Here is a 14,991-nt window from a genome sequence, read left to right on the forward strand (position 1 = left end):
TATGTTCTGGATTTTTTTATCCAGAATGCATTTTTAATTTCATGTTCTGAACTTTTTTATCCAGAATTAATTTTATGTTCTGAACTTTTTTATCCAGAATGTATATTTTTATTTTTTTTATTTTTTATTTTTAAAAATAATAGCTATGTAATAGTTTTGATATTATTTTACAAAATTATATATTAAATTATATTATTTTTAATTAATTAATCATTAAAATAATAAAACTAGATATATTTTAATTTAATAAAAATATTAATATACGTGTGTTGTCAAACTATATCCTTTATATTATTTTTAATTACTTTCATAAATAAAAAAGGCAACAGTTGTTATTTTCTATTACATACAAATTTTAATATTTTATAATAAATAAAGAGTTATAAATTTTGTGTATTTTGATGAAATCATTCACAGGAAATCTTTGCTTCATCCTCTATAATTTTGTATTATTGGGAATCATATTTCTACTAAAGTTATACCTAAATATTTATTTTCATATACGTTTTTTTATTGATATTTAGAACTTTTAACAAAAAAAAAAATTAATTAAAAAATAAAAAATAAAATAAAAGTGAAATGGAAAGGTAGAAAGAATGCACTTAGTATGGAAAGTTATTGTAAGATATAAATGTTTGCTCATCAATTTAAATCAGTTTTTAGTTAAAATGACATTTAATTAACAAATTAAAATAACTAGAAGTTCAATTCAATTTTGATTATCCTTTAAAAACACAATTTATCCAATCTAATAAAAAAAACTAGTGAATTGGATGATAATATACACATCCTTAAATAATTAAATTACTAAATCTATTTATGGTAATTATTTAAAAAATAAAATACAGAGAATGCAAAATACATAATCATTAACTTAACTCTCTTCCAAATAACTAACCCTTTCTTGATATTCAAAGTGACATGTTTTGCCTTACCACAAATCAAAACTCCCAAACAGGTAATTTGAGGGAATAATAAATAACTTTCATAATGAATTTAAATATAATTAAGGCTACTCAACAGTGACATTTAAGAAGGAGCAAATAGTGAACACAGTGACCTCACAAACCTATCGCTATTGCTGCAGCTTAAGTACTGGGAAGGCGATAACATCTCGAATATTGGGAGAATTTGTCAAAAGCATCAATAGCCTATCAATTCCAAGTCCCTGGATTTGTAAATGCCAATTAAAAAGCTACAACTGGAAATGAAAAAAATCTCTATTCTAACACTGGGGCAAATAATGCTCACAAAGATTAGCATTACAATTCAGAGAAGTGAAAACATTAACTTTCATACACCATGGTTGTTGACTATTATTACAGTTATTATGTCACTCATACACATGCATTGAAATTCCGGTAAATAATTTATAATTCATTCATTTCTAATACATAGGCTCTTCAACAAGAAATTCAATAAACAATTGAAACATAAATTTGAAGATAAAAAGTAAACATGACGATGCACACTGAAAATCATAATGGACCTTTACAACACTGTGCTTATTAAAGTAATATTTTTAAAATGAAGAATGATTACAATATAAATGGAACATGACGATTTTTCTCTTAAAAATGTTATAAATCCAAATATGAGTTGAAATTTCAACACTGAATAGAAACGAGAAAGTTTAGTGACAAAGGAAAAAAGACAAAAAAAAAACAGTATTAAGGTTTTGAGTTGAAAGTGATGTCATGTTATCTTATATGAAAAAACAGTGGTTGTGAATCTCCCCAATCTATCCAAGTAAAAAAATTCCAACAAAAAAATTGACACTATAAGGAATTTAATTCGTTATATCAATTGCATTGGACAGAATCAGTGCCTTCAATTCGTGACCATGTTAATACCACAAGAAAAAATAAAGGCCAAGTCCCACAGCTACGCAAAGATACACAATGCAGACTAATAACCATACCATTCCCGAAGCTGGAGGCATTCCGTATTCCAAAGCTGTGATAAAGTCATCATCAAGAGTTACTTCATATGAGTCATCTTCATCTTCCTTTTTATCATCATTTGCTGAAACAGCTGACCTCTTCTTTTCATGCTGTCTAATTTGATCTTCCAAGCGTCTCCTCTACCATGTTAAGAAAAGAAACCATTTTATTGCCATCAAAGTACTAAATCACCATAATTAAATTAAGACAGTTAATTAAGTTGACCAGAAATAACTATTAGAGTTCATTCTTTTTCCAAACAAGTGGGCATGGACAAAGTCCATTTTCTATTTCTGGTAGTATTTGGAACAGATTAACGAACACATTCAAATCTCTGTGCATGTTTGGTTCCAAATACCTAACTTGGTTATCCATTTGAAGCTGAAGCAGATATTTATAGCTTCTGCGTGAACTTAAAATTGGATGTGAAAAAAAATATGGAGAAACGCGCGTAGCCAATGCACAGTAACATGCACTTCTGCATACATTAAATAAGCACCAATTTGATTATGATGCAGCACCAAATTTGACCTGTTTTCCTGTTGATACGTCATCAAATTTTCATAAATGATGTTGAACTTATCTAATGTCATCTATCTAGTTAATCTTTTGACGAAACCCCTACAGAGAAACTTGATTTTAGAAACATCAAGAGGAATGGGACCTAAGCCACTCACAAACAAAAAAGTGATGGAAACCCAACCTTTGTGATTGGAGATCCCATGAATAAGGTTCATATGGGGAAAAACAAATCACTTGTTAATTCTGCTAGCACTAAAATTGATTTAAAATCAACTTTGTCCATTCCTATGGTGTGCCAAAGAGCTAGATACTGCATCATTGAAAGAATAAACTTCGTAGTTAAATTCTATGTGTATAAGGACTTTTTAACTTTGAACAGAGTTTTCATATCCCTATGGGTGACCTGATTTGCAGCATACCATTGATGAAATCACCTATAGGATGCTTGAATGTGATATTGGCAAGATCTCTAAAAACACTCATGAATACCGAGCACACGCATGGCCTAGTAAGCGCAACACGACAATAAGAACAATTGACTAACACACTAAGTGTTTTTGGTTCATATAGTTTGATATACCAACTACATTATGTTTTCTTCTGATTTTTACACAGCGCACCCCCCCCCCCCCCCCCCCCCATACTGCTTTCTTATTTTCCCCTTATCAAGTGGTTGATTATGGGAAACAATTGATGACAAACACATTATATATAAGGTACAATCGAACAAGCTATGCAGCTTGGATCTGAATAGTTTGAAAACTTTGGGATCTTACCTGATCTATGGGATCATTCAATTCGGAGAATGCATTGCCCAACTCACGACCACAAATGAAAAGTTCAAATCGCTCGGTCAAACCTGTGGATCTAATGTAGGATCATGTGTAAGATAGAAGCTAATATCTAGAAACAGAAAATGTGCATCGCTTTCTTACTAGGATGCCTTTTTTAAAATATATGTAATCACTGCATGCCAGAAAGTACGTAGTACAATACAACATTTCCAAGTTCATAAGGGATGAGTTTTAATCTGTGAAACCGATATTCTAAGTTCAAAAAGATTCATATTTCATAGTAGGTAGGATAAAAATACCTTTAATAACAGCAAATAACATTATTTGATATTTTGAGATGTTTCTACCTTCTGTGTGGTTTGGCAAGTGGAGATATCTCAATTGGATAGTCTAGAACAAAAGTAGGTTGGATGAGCTTTGGTTCTACAAAAATCTCAAAAACCTAAAATAAACAAAACAAAAACAATCTGGTTAGTGGCTGCAAGTCAAATTGACAATATAATAAATGCAAAAAAAAGTGCAAACACAAAGGAATATCAATAGATCATCAACTAAAAGGAGAAAAAGTGTAAGTACAAAAAAGAACTAAATTTATCAAATGAAAAGAATAAAAACTGGATGTTCATGAATAAAATCTACCTCATTAAGAAGGTGGCCAATGGATCGGCATGCTTCAATGGAAGCTTTATCTTTGTTATCAAGATTCTTTCCAAGGGTATCCTGAGTAACACGCTTTGCAACCTCAAGATCGTCTCCAAATTCACTGAAATCGACCCAAGCAATTTCTTTAACAAGATTGTGCATAGTCTCCCTCCTCCAAGGCTTTTCAAGACATATCTTGACTCCCTGTAAGGAATCATTACATCACCTTCAACAAATTTGTTATAAGGAAATAAATTCCACTAAAATGTCATCACTCATCAAACACCAGCTGATATTTACAATTTTTAAGTTAATGCTAAGCCATCATTGAGGGAACTGCATGAGAAAGAAAATGTCCAGAATATATAAAAGAACTTCATTTTATGTTTTAAAGCAATATTGTAAACATAATATCCTCGGTTGGCAGGATGAAATCAGAAGGGCAGCAGGGAAGAAGAATGAGCAAATTTAAAGATAAATATATAAATTTGGTTGTACGTTCAATTAAGATTAGATACATAAAAAGGGAAATTTGAAAGTAATTGATAATATGAAAGTTTTACTTAAATAGGGGATGAATCAAATGAGAATTATTTACTATTTTTAAAAATAAAAACTAAAAAGTTGGACTAAAAAACTAGACATGGGCGGTCAAGATTAAAAGTTAGCTAGAGGACACACATCACTTAAAAAGGTCATGGGAATTTTTTTTTAAAATCATGGCCATGAAAATACAATTCTTGGCCATACAATATATCTCATGTTTATATTTCCAGTTCTTATTTCTCGTTGTAACAAAAGTTTTCACATGGCACGTTACCTATATGTACACACCCGCGCACACACATATATACACACATGTTATATATGGGTGAATGTATACATACACCCATATATGTTTATATATATAAACATTCTCTGTAGTTATATAAAGGTTAACTTTTATAAATATAGATTACAAGTATATGAAGATTAGAATTTTCTAAGTTTTATAATTGATACCATAATAAGAAGCTCCCTCTTATATTCTAAAAATTTCATATTCTACCTATAACTGTGAATTGTTTTCCCTAGGTGAACTATAAATGAAGTTTTGGGTTTCCAATTTTATTTTACAGAAGTTAATAAAAAAGAGTGGAGAGAAAATAAAATGCCTATCTGCATAATTTGAACATAACAGAATGGCATTCAAGGTCCTTTTTGTTATAAGAGAAAATAAATAAAAAATGTAAAGTTGAATCCAATGTAAAAAAAGAAAAAAAAATACTGAATAAATAAAACAAAATTGAGAACTTACTTACTTGTCTTTTTAATAAATTGATAAATAAATAAACTTTTAAAGAAAAAACTAATGTATTGTTTAGGAATTTATTCAAAAGTTCTGATCTCGTTTATGACTATTATTTTTTTTTTTTTTTACTTTAGAGCCATTATTTGATATTGCTTTTATATTGAGTACTGGTAAAAGAGTAACATAACATACTATTATAAATTTTGATGATATTGTAAATTTTTAACAGCATTCTTATTAAATTTGAATAAGGAATTTTCTATTATGCCTGTAGGCACAAGATAAGAAGTTTAAATAGAAAGGTTTTGTTGGAAAACGAAATATTTATAATATCAAAAACACAAAAAATATACCATCTTGTTTTTTCAAGGGATTTAAGTATTTACAGATGTGTCTTTAGTACTCTTATTATATGCCAATAGACAGCCCCTTTGATTAATAATATATTTCTTTAAATTAAGCAATCAGAACCAATAATTTTTTTTTGTCAAATTGAACATCCATATATTTAGATATTATAATTATAATATGGTGGTACTCCTAGCCCTCCCTTGCAGCTCAAATTCCCAACATTTGCCCCTAAAATCGGGGATCAATCAAGGAGGGAATAGCATGACCCTTCCTATTTAAACATTGAACAATAAACAATACTGTAACATGTATTATCCATTCCGGAGGCTTAAGCATCCCTTCTGACATATCTCACCAATTCAATTCTAGAATATATTTAGTAAGAACAGTGTCTACCTGATAATCAACTGTAAGCTTCCCATGAACTGCAAGAGCACATCGAGTGACAATCTCCTCTGCCAAACTCATCATGCTTTGATAATCCGAGTATGCTTCGTACATCTAAATTTTAACTAATATCAATATTTAATGGAATGCAATTCAAGATATAGTGAAAAAGGTCATGTGCAAATTGAAATATCAAGCGACCACTATTAAAACAATTTGAAAGCCAAGATATGGGGAAATCTTATGTATGTCCACATCAAGTACCAAAACTAACTAAATATTACTATGGAAATATCACCGAAAATAGAGAACAAAAACTAGAAAAGAAAACCAAGACTGTCACCAAGCTAGTGCAGTGATGCTCTAAACCACCACCAAATTTTCCATATCCACTTGTCTTCCCCCACCCCCATTTTTCTCTTATGTAACATCTCCCTTCTCCCCCCTTAGTCCCAAATCTTCTCACATGACATTCTCTCTCTACGCTAACTGAATTTTCCACCTCCCGCCCTCTTCAGTTATTCTTCTTTTTCCTCTCATATCAACAGCTAGTTGTTATTGGACCCCAGGTTTTCCGCTTCTACAATAGAAATGCACTTTGGGCCTATGTAACGGAAGCTTAAAAATCCACCTCCTGAATCTAAACTTTTACTCACCTCTATAGTTGTAAATTCAGGATTATGACGAGTTGAAATTCCTTCATTTCTAAATATTGGACCCATCTCGTATACTTTTTCAAAACCACCCACCTACCATAAAAAAAAATTAAAATGGTTAATGACTTTACTAGAAAAATAACATCCATATTAATGAAGTCAGTTTCAAATTTATGGCATGAAGAATATACGAGATATTCAAGATGAAAAAATTTCAAAACAGTTTGCAGCTAAAACGAATGAAATTATCCTTAAACAGAAAAGACAACATTTTCTAATTGTTAGTATTGTCAAGAGTAAAATTTCAGGATTCCCATAGCATTTTCAAAATTTGATAAAAGAAACAAGATTTTGACCAGTAATTTTATTCATTTGCACCATATTCAGGATGGATACATGATGTATCTTCCTTTGTTAAGCAAAGGATTACACCCCTAACATGTGAAGTAAAAAGAGGCTAACCCCACGATACTTCCTTCAAGTGCAAAAAAGAATGCTTTTGTGAGCTCTTTCCTGAGCAGGACTTCACAAATAACAAATATGTCAAATCTCACCAGCATTCTCTTCAGATGTAATTCAGTTGCAATTCTCAGATATAAGTCTCTTCCAAGAGAATTATGGTAAGTAATAAAAGATCTGGCTTCTGCTCCCCCAGCTGCTCCCTAGTCAATGAAATTAATCAGTTTCAGGGAAAAAAAACTTCCATGTACAAATGCCAGACTCCTAACGTACCATATTAATAAAATTACAACAAAAGGCATTTCATAGAGTAATTACATCATTTATCACTTAGTAGTTGCTATTGAAAGTTGAGACTGAAAGATCATATGGTACAATCCATAAACAAGGTCCAAAATTTTAAAGGTATCTTAGTTACTATTTTGAAAAACTTTATATAATTTCATTACTGCATTTGAGGCACAGAAATACTCAAAATAATAATAAAAAAAAAAGGAGTTGGTGAATTGAAACAAAAGTAAACATGGAAGCATAAGACATAAATACAATTAAACATGATGACAAAATAAATTTCTAAAAACAAATGGCTATTAGATAAATAATTAGTAATAGCACAACTATAGTTATCATCAAAGGTTTGGTACTTGGTCTTGATTGATAATGAAGGATTCAAACAAGTTCCGGAGACAAGCAAAACTGAAACAGATGTGACTTGGATTGCACTTATAACCCAAATAGTTAAGATGCTTGAAAACAAAGCCAACAATGACATGATACACAAGTCCAACAAGTTCCACAATGCCATTTAATCTTATAACCCCTATATCAATCTGACTTGCATGGGATCCAGTACAATACATAAATATGAAAATAACCAAACAAAAAAGATCATGTCTATCAAGCAAGCCTGTTAGATCAAAACTTCTGAAAGATCCGTGCTCTTTGCATAAATATAAACAGCATATATCAAACAAATAGTAGAGTCCTCAACATTTGAAGATACACTTTTATGTAAATAAAAATATGTAGCCAGTGTAGGTACATTAAAATCAACAAACCTGCAAAACTGGAGTTTTAACTTCAAGAAAACCTAAAGAATCCATAGTCCTCCGTATCTCTGATTCAACCTATTTGAATGAAATTGATTAGAAGAACGATTTGAATTGGGTTCCTTGCTCAGGCAATACATAAGAGAAGTTCATTAATCAGTCTAAATGGACAGAAGGTGAGCCTATGATCCCTGAAACCAAAATTCTAAATCTTCTTTCAAATCAAATCCAATCAAATATATAATTAAGGCAAAAATGAAAAAGTATCATTAAACTTACAGCCACAAGATTTCAAGAAAAATAAATGTAAACATGTGATAATGTATTACAACCCAAAATAGACATACTGAATATCATTCTTTTACCAATAATAAAGAAAATTAAGTACCACAATGCCATAAGGCTCCTTGCTATGTGATATTATGCGAGAGGGTCATTAGCATATGCAAAAATATTTTTTCTGGATTCAAATGCATGACCAAACAAACTGGTCACCGAGGTTGAACTTTACCGTAATAGTTTTATCAAAATTCTACACCAAACAACATGATGGCTGTAATTTTTTTTTCTTTTTTAGTCTAGTTTATTTTGGAGGAGAAAAACATTAAAAGTGTAAGACATTCTATAGCTGAACTGAAAACACTCCCCTAGGAACTCAAAGTACAATTATAACCTAATTATCTTTGTTGTTCACTTATTCCACTGAGTCCAATACCTAGAGTCCTTTCACTTTTGCTTAAGAGTTGTAGTTTTGACCCTTGATATCCTCCCATGAATTAATAGAATAAATTGTTCTGCCTGATTTGTTCCTTATTCCACATATCTATAGAAAAGAACAATACTATATAGAAAATAGGCACAGCACAAGAAGGTGAGAATAAGATATCTCAATTAACTCAATACGAAACCTGGAAACAAAAAATAGTTATAACTCAATTAAGAGACATGGGACAGGAGAGAAAATACACTTAATGAATCTACAACATTACAATTATCTAAAAACAGTTGAATACCATTTCATTTAAACTCTTAAGAGATAAAGAAGTTTGAAAGATGAACCACCTTTCCTCTTTTACGTAATACATCTTTTACCTCTGGATTTGCGATCATATCTAGATACCTAACCACAAGTCCACAACAAACAGTGAAGAAACATTTTAAAAGATAGGCAATCAATTTATAGTCCAAAAGTGTGAGGGACAATTAGAGAAGTCATGCAACAAAGAAGTAATAAGAAATAATTGAACAAAAAAAAAAGAATAAGATATAATACAAAGTCTTCACAAAATAAGAAATAAATAAAAAATATAATGTATTTAAAAATTTGAAAGATGAAGATATTTATTTGAAAAGAAGAAAGAACACGAGTAGATGTAGATATCCTATTACAAAAAAGAGAATGAACTGCACAAAAGGAGAAAAAAAAAACTAGTGTGGAAGAATTGTAATCATGGTCACTGATAAAATAACAAATGCATTAGTATATAACAGATTTCAATAGGTAAGGAACAAACACAAATGTTAAATTATGAGCTTACCTCTGTCGATAACGTTTATCTTTATCGGTTAGTCCATGATATTTGTCAGGCAGTGGAAGCAGAGATTTTGTAAGGATTGCAAAAGATAGGACACACACAGAAAGTTCTCCTGAAATAAGACCAGAAAAAAACATGAGAAGATGGTCAAATGTTTCATAACAATCAGCCTATCAGCTGGCATTTGTCAAAGAGCATATTTGATCCAGTAGAGAAAAGATATCAATCTCAGCTCAGGTGTTAACTATTTCTCAGTCCGCAATTATCATAACTAGTTCCTAGTAACTTGAAAGAGTAATTACAGGTATGACATATACTAGAAATCTTCAGTAGATAGACACTCATAAGACAAAAAAAAAATCATATATGAAACCAAACCAAACCAAAGATGGCTGAGCAAACTCCAGTTGAACATAATACAACTATCAGCAAATATTGTAAAAAATTATTTGGTTTAATAGCTTGAGACTTCCAATTAGGGTAAACATGTTCTTTACATTTGTAACCTCTTTTACCTTTTACCTATAAAGAGAAAAACTTGTAGAAAATAACCATATCCCCTGAACTCTCATATTTGCTAACATACTAGAATTTGTGTATGATAACATCAGCTGCAAAATTTCAGTAACACAATTTTTATATTATCTTAGCAAGGGCATATGCATGCGAGTTTACAAACATACAACAGTCACAGAATTACTGAAAGTTCTTACCTTTATTCACACTGAGATAAAAGATAATACGGATGGAAATCTGGAATAAATTATAAATTTTGGGCACAAGATATAGCATGTTGCAAATGCAAGCCATGTCAATTTACTAAAAACATATTTTTAGCCTAAAAAATCATTTAATACCTTTTTTTGTGCGTTTTATTGTTCCTTTTACACCTAATATATCACCAGTATCAACATACGCCTTTAACTGTTCAAACTGATCGTTTATGAGTCTCTCCTTATCACAATAGAGCTGAAATCATAGATTTTAAAAACTTCAGTTAGCAGCTCTCTATATACCATTCACTTTATCGAAGGACAGTAATTTCTATCCTCTACATGAATAAAATATGCATCTAACAATTAAAACTAGATTAAGAACAAAGAAAAATGATAACATACCCTAAACTTACAAAAGCCCAACATGTCTTGCTTAAAGTTACTGTTAGAGATTACGTAAATATCCTATTTAGGGTTTGTCTCTTTTCAAGAATTAGACAACATGCTGACAAAATAAGAGAACAAGATACATGTGATGAATTCGTGTGTTTAATTTACACAATGGGGGCTCTTATTTATATTATAATATGCTTCATAACTACAACGAATAATGGTTTCCTAATTTACATAAATACAGACAGCTCACAATAGCTAATAAATGTCCTCACTTACAATACTTACAGACTCTACCTTGAATGTATAAAAAGAGAAAAACAAAACCTGAATTGACCCATAATCATCTATTAGTGTGAGAAATGCAAGCTTTCCGAAATCCCTCCAGGCCACAATTCTTCCCGCAACAGATACGTGGTCACTCTCGCTATTTTTTTCCTCACCATTTGCCAAATCCTTGTAGATATCTTGCAGCTGACTAGCACCGTGAGTTTTGTCCCATTCATAAGCATACGGATCAAGCCCCTTGCTTCTCAATTCTTCAACCTACAAACAACCACAAAGAAGGATTGTCAAAATTGATAAGCCTTTCTCCAAAAAAAGAGAAGACAATCTAAAAATAAAGACCCTTAGCTTGTTAGTCCTCTGACAAACACTACATCTAAACCAAACTCTTTACACTGTCCAACCATGCATTCAATTTTTGCATCCTATCCCCCAGAAAAAAAAAATGCTGCTAAGCAAAATTAGTCTTAAGTTTTTCCTTTTTAACACACAAGATAATCTCATTTTGCTAGAACTGTAAACAAACCGGGAGAACAGATAAATACAAAGAGAAGTTTTAATAACAAAATTAACTACAGGGCAATTAATAGCATTCCTACATTGAATTTCAACGAAAAACCATAAAACGCAGAATTTTCCAATTCAAAACTCAACTTCAATTCAGCTTTAAACTCATTCATACACGAAACACGGCAATGAAAACAGAAGAAAGCGACACCTTTGCAATTGAGCGAGAGCCACGTACCTTCTTCAAGCGAATGGCTCGAATGTCATCCCTGTCGGAAGTCGAATTGGTAGACGACGACGACGATGCCGAGCTCCAGCGATTGCGACCGGCAGCCCTGGTATCGGCGGTGGTGGAAGTTGAGCAGGCGCGGAAAACGAACGTTTGAGGTGTTCGACGAAATGCGTGATTCTTTGGGTTCCATGTTAGAGTGCACAGTTTTAGCGCTTCCATTCTCTATGACCGGTTTAAAAGAATTTTCCTTATTTTTATAATTATAATAAAAATTTATATAATAAAAAATTATTGTATTTATTTTTTAATATTGTGTTAGAATTTTTATAAATTTAATAAATATTTTTTAAATTAAACTTCACCACGAGTGTCGTACGAATGTTAACATTAATAAACATGTATGATGCGGACATGCCATTTAAAAAAAATGTCTAAGTTTCATAAATGATACCATAGTCTCTTTATTTATCTTTCTGCAGATTAGACACAACACTTTGAAACGGGAACAATATCTAAATTATTATATTTTTAAAATAAATAAGGTAAAACAAGTTGTAAAGACCATTTTTTTCAACTGTACCCATCAAGAATGATTGCTAAATCATAAGGAAAAACAAAAAAAAGAATAATGAATCTTTAAAATAAAAATGAACTTCCTCTCTTTCAAAAAGTGATTAGGTAGAATTAATTCTTAACTCTTTAGCTATGGTTGAAATAAATGAAAATTAAAGGGAGAAATTAAGAAAGATGGGATAGGAATAGACTTATAAATAGATGATAAATCTCAAAAAGTACTCACTTAACTCTTCATAATCTCTTATATTCTCCTATACTCACAAACATCTTGTACTCTTACACCTGAGAGTCGAGTTTTTTCAGATGAATCTTCCTCCTTTTCATGTGATCAATCAACACCATAAAATTCAATTCAATTCAAAGAGAAGTTCTTTTTTTTTTACCTCATAATTTTCCTCGGTAAAAACCTATAACATAGAAAATGTCAAGCCATTTGGATCATGAGATTGGACCATCAACGATGTGGTTGAGTTTAAAAGGAAAGTTTTGGGAGGGGCTTTCCTCCAACCACTTTTTCTCTGATATTAAAAACTGAGGTCAATCCTTTTGTAATTAATGTGTCTCATCCTCCCAGATAAAAGAGGATGTATTCCCTAAATAAGTAGTTAAATAATGACCATAAATTATCAAAATGACCACACAACTAGTAAAAATGTTGGTCGTAATAAAAAGAATAATTTTTTAAAAATATTTACAAAAGTACCATTGTAAAGTCTAACCTGTTTTTTGACTGGAAACCAGAAAATATCCTCTGGTTGTGAAAATAAAAGATTTCATGTCATTAAAAAAAAACCCACAAGAAAACAACTCAAGTTTTCCGGAATAAATAACCTTTCAAATCAAAACTAGTCTTTAAACTTTTTATAGAAACAATATCCTAAATGTAAAAAAAAAATAAAAAAAAATAAGGGCATGATTGATTCCCCCGCTATCTTTTTTATTTTATTTTTTTAAATTGTCTTCTAAAACAATTCCACACACTACTCATGAATCAATTTTTTCATCAAAAATTTATTAAGTTCTGAAAATTATTTACACCTAAATGTTTCTAAAACGCATAAATCATGGGAAATTGTTGGATATCGCACATTGACTAGAGATTAAAACCTTTCATTGTATATAACTGGGTGCAAACCTCAACATCATGAACCGGTTTTATAAGGTTGAGTTAAACTTAAAATTCATTTCTTAATAGAGATATATTGTGGTGTTCTCCTTCTTCTTTTATCTTGTTCGATCTCTCTTCAAATCCACACTTAGTTCTGTGTCGTATACCACCTCCAGCACCAACTATCTGAACAACTTGATTTAGTTGCATTTTAAAAATAAAAAACAGTTTTAAAGTAAGAAATCAAACACATCCTGAGAACCTCTCAGATAAACTCTCTCTGATTATTCGTAAAAAAAAACAAAAATCATGTCCCATACAAAAAGAAGAAAACATGATATGTAAGTGGTTCAGATCTTGGCTGCAAATAACATAGTAGAGGATATAACTTATATACGAGAAGAGTTGTTTTTAGATCATGTAGATAGCAAGTACAAACATAATATGTTTTTATCTCTATCTTTCTTTCCTTAACTTTCAGGATGATATAAATTTAACATATATAAAAATAATTTTGGATGAGTATGAAAAACATAAAATAACATGTAAAAGAAAATGAAAAATGATGAATTGTGAAAGAGGAGGGACCCCAATACTTAAGAACATTATTCTGTTTAGTTTAAGAAAAATAAATATTTACCTCGGCCCAAAATGATAATAGGCTCAATAATGCGTTGAGAAGTCGGTCCAATGATGTGTTAAGGAGTCGACTCAAATATACTTGCAAAAAAATATTAAAAAATCAGTAATGAATATAAAAACAACTGAAAATATAACTTAATATTTTCAACATATTAAAAAGACATGTATATTTATAATTAATATAGTAACTAATTATTTGTTGTTTGTAGGATTGATTTCTATGTGAGTTTCTAGTTTTATTTTGGTAACTTTTTATGAAAAATAAAATCCAAAAGAACCCTAAACAATGAATATTTTTTGATCTAGCAAATCAAACACCTAAAATGAAGGTTAATTATAAAATAAACCTTATTATTTTTGAGTCTAAAATAACCCGCTTCCTATAGATTAGGATCCATAACAAAAAATTATAAATAGGTGAATGTTTCTAAGATTTTATTAATTTTTAACATAGGATTTTCTAGATTTTGTACAAATGAGTTAGATATGATTTAAGTTATTTAAAAATACACATTTGGTATATCTTAAATTACATAAAAAGCTGACAGTTAATTCCTTATAATTTATTAAATAAGATAAATATTTATGTGACAACCAATTTTGATGTAAATGAGTTTTAATTAAAGAAACTCGGTCATTCTTCACATTTAACTATGTAAATTAATCATAACTATAGATATATATGTCATTGAAAATTGATAAAATTAGATGGAGATGTATTAAGAAATGAACTTTAAACTTAACTCAATTTCATAAAATCAACTTACGAGGTAAGGTCTGTATCTACTTATATACTATAAAATGTTATAATATTTTGTTAATGTGAGATTCCCAACCAAATGTTCTATCATGTCTCAGATTCAACTGAAATTTTGTGAAAGATAGTCTGTCATACAATATGAA

The 14,991-nt window shown here is 30.4% G+C and overlaps 1 protein-coding gene across 6 annotated transcripts; it reads right to left on the reverse strand.

The window, feature by feature from the left end:
• Positions 1-863: 863 nt before the first annotated feature.
• Positions 864-11,997, reverse strand: LOC137821696 (lysine--tRNA ligase, chloroplastic/mitochondrial). Of its 6 annotated transcripts, none has more exons than XR_016517644.1 (14): positions 11,769-11,982; positions 11,066-11,284; positions 10,487-10,598; positions 9,633-9,741; positions 9,157-9,214; positions 8,104-8,172; positions 7,049-7,248; positions 6,587-6,679; positions 5,940-6,044; positions 3,899-4,105; positions 3,607-3,701; positions 3,242-3,332; positions 1,922-2,083; positions 864-1,168 (listed from the first exon to the last, which is right to left on the reverse strand). XR_016517644.1 is itself a non-coding variant. In XM_090297586.1 (14 exons), exons 1-14 carry the CDS (start codon positions 11,979-11,981, stop codon positions 1,076-1,078), a joined length of 1,734 nt encoding a protein of 577 aa, XP_090153712.1. In that variant the 5' UTR covers positions 11,982-11,997; the 3' UTR covers positions 864-1,075. The 6 variants fall into 6 exon arrangements, 5 of the variants coding, with proteins under 5 accessions (XP_090153712.1, XP_090153713.1, XP_090153715.1 ...); XM_090297586.1 differs by having other exon boundaries at positions 7,141-7,248; positions 11,769-11,997; XM_090297587.1 differs by having other exon boundaries at positions 7,141-7,248; positions 9,187-9,214.
• Positions 11,998-14,991: the final 2,994 nt, after the last annotated feature.

The sequence above is a fragment of the Phaseolus vulgaris genome, chromosome 11 (genome assembly GCF_051622355.1).
Source record: "Phaseolus vulgaris cultivar YP4 chromosome 11, ASM5162235v1, whole genome shotgun sequence".
Lineage (NCBI taxonomy): Eukaryota > Viridiplantae > Streptophyta > Magnoliopsida > Fabales > Fabaceae > Phaseolus > Phaseolus vulgaris.

Coding starts and splice junctions, on each gene's coding strand:
- LOC137821696 (XM_090297586.1), bottom strand. CDS start 11,981: ATGGAAGCGCTAAAACTGTGCACTCTAACATGGAACCCAAAGAATCAC. Junction 10,599..11,065: donor ATGATTATGGGTCAATTCAG/GTTTTGTTTTTC, acceptor CTATGATTTCAG/CTCTATTGTGATAAGGAGAG. Junction 3,333..3,606: donor CTTGCCAAACCACACAGAAG/GTAGAAACATCT, acceptor ATCCTACATTAG/ATCCACAGGTTTGACCGAGC.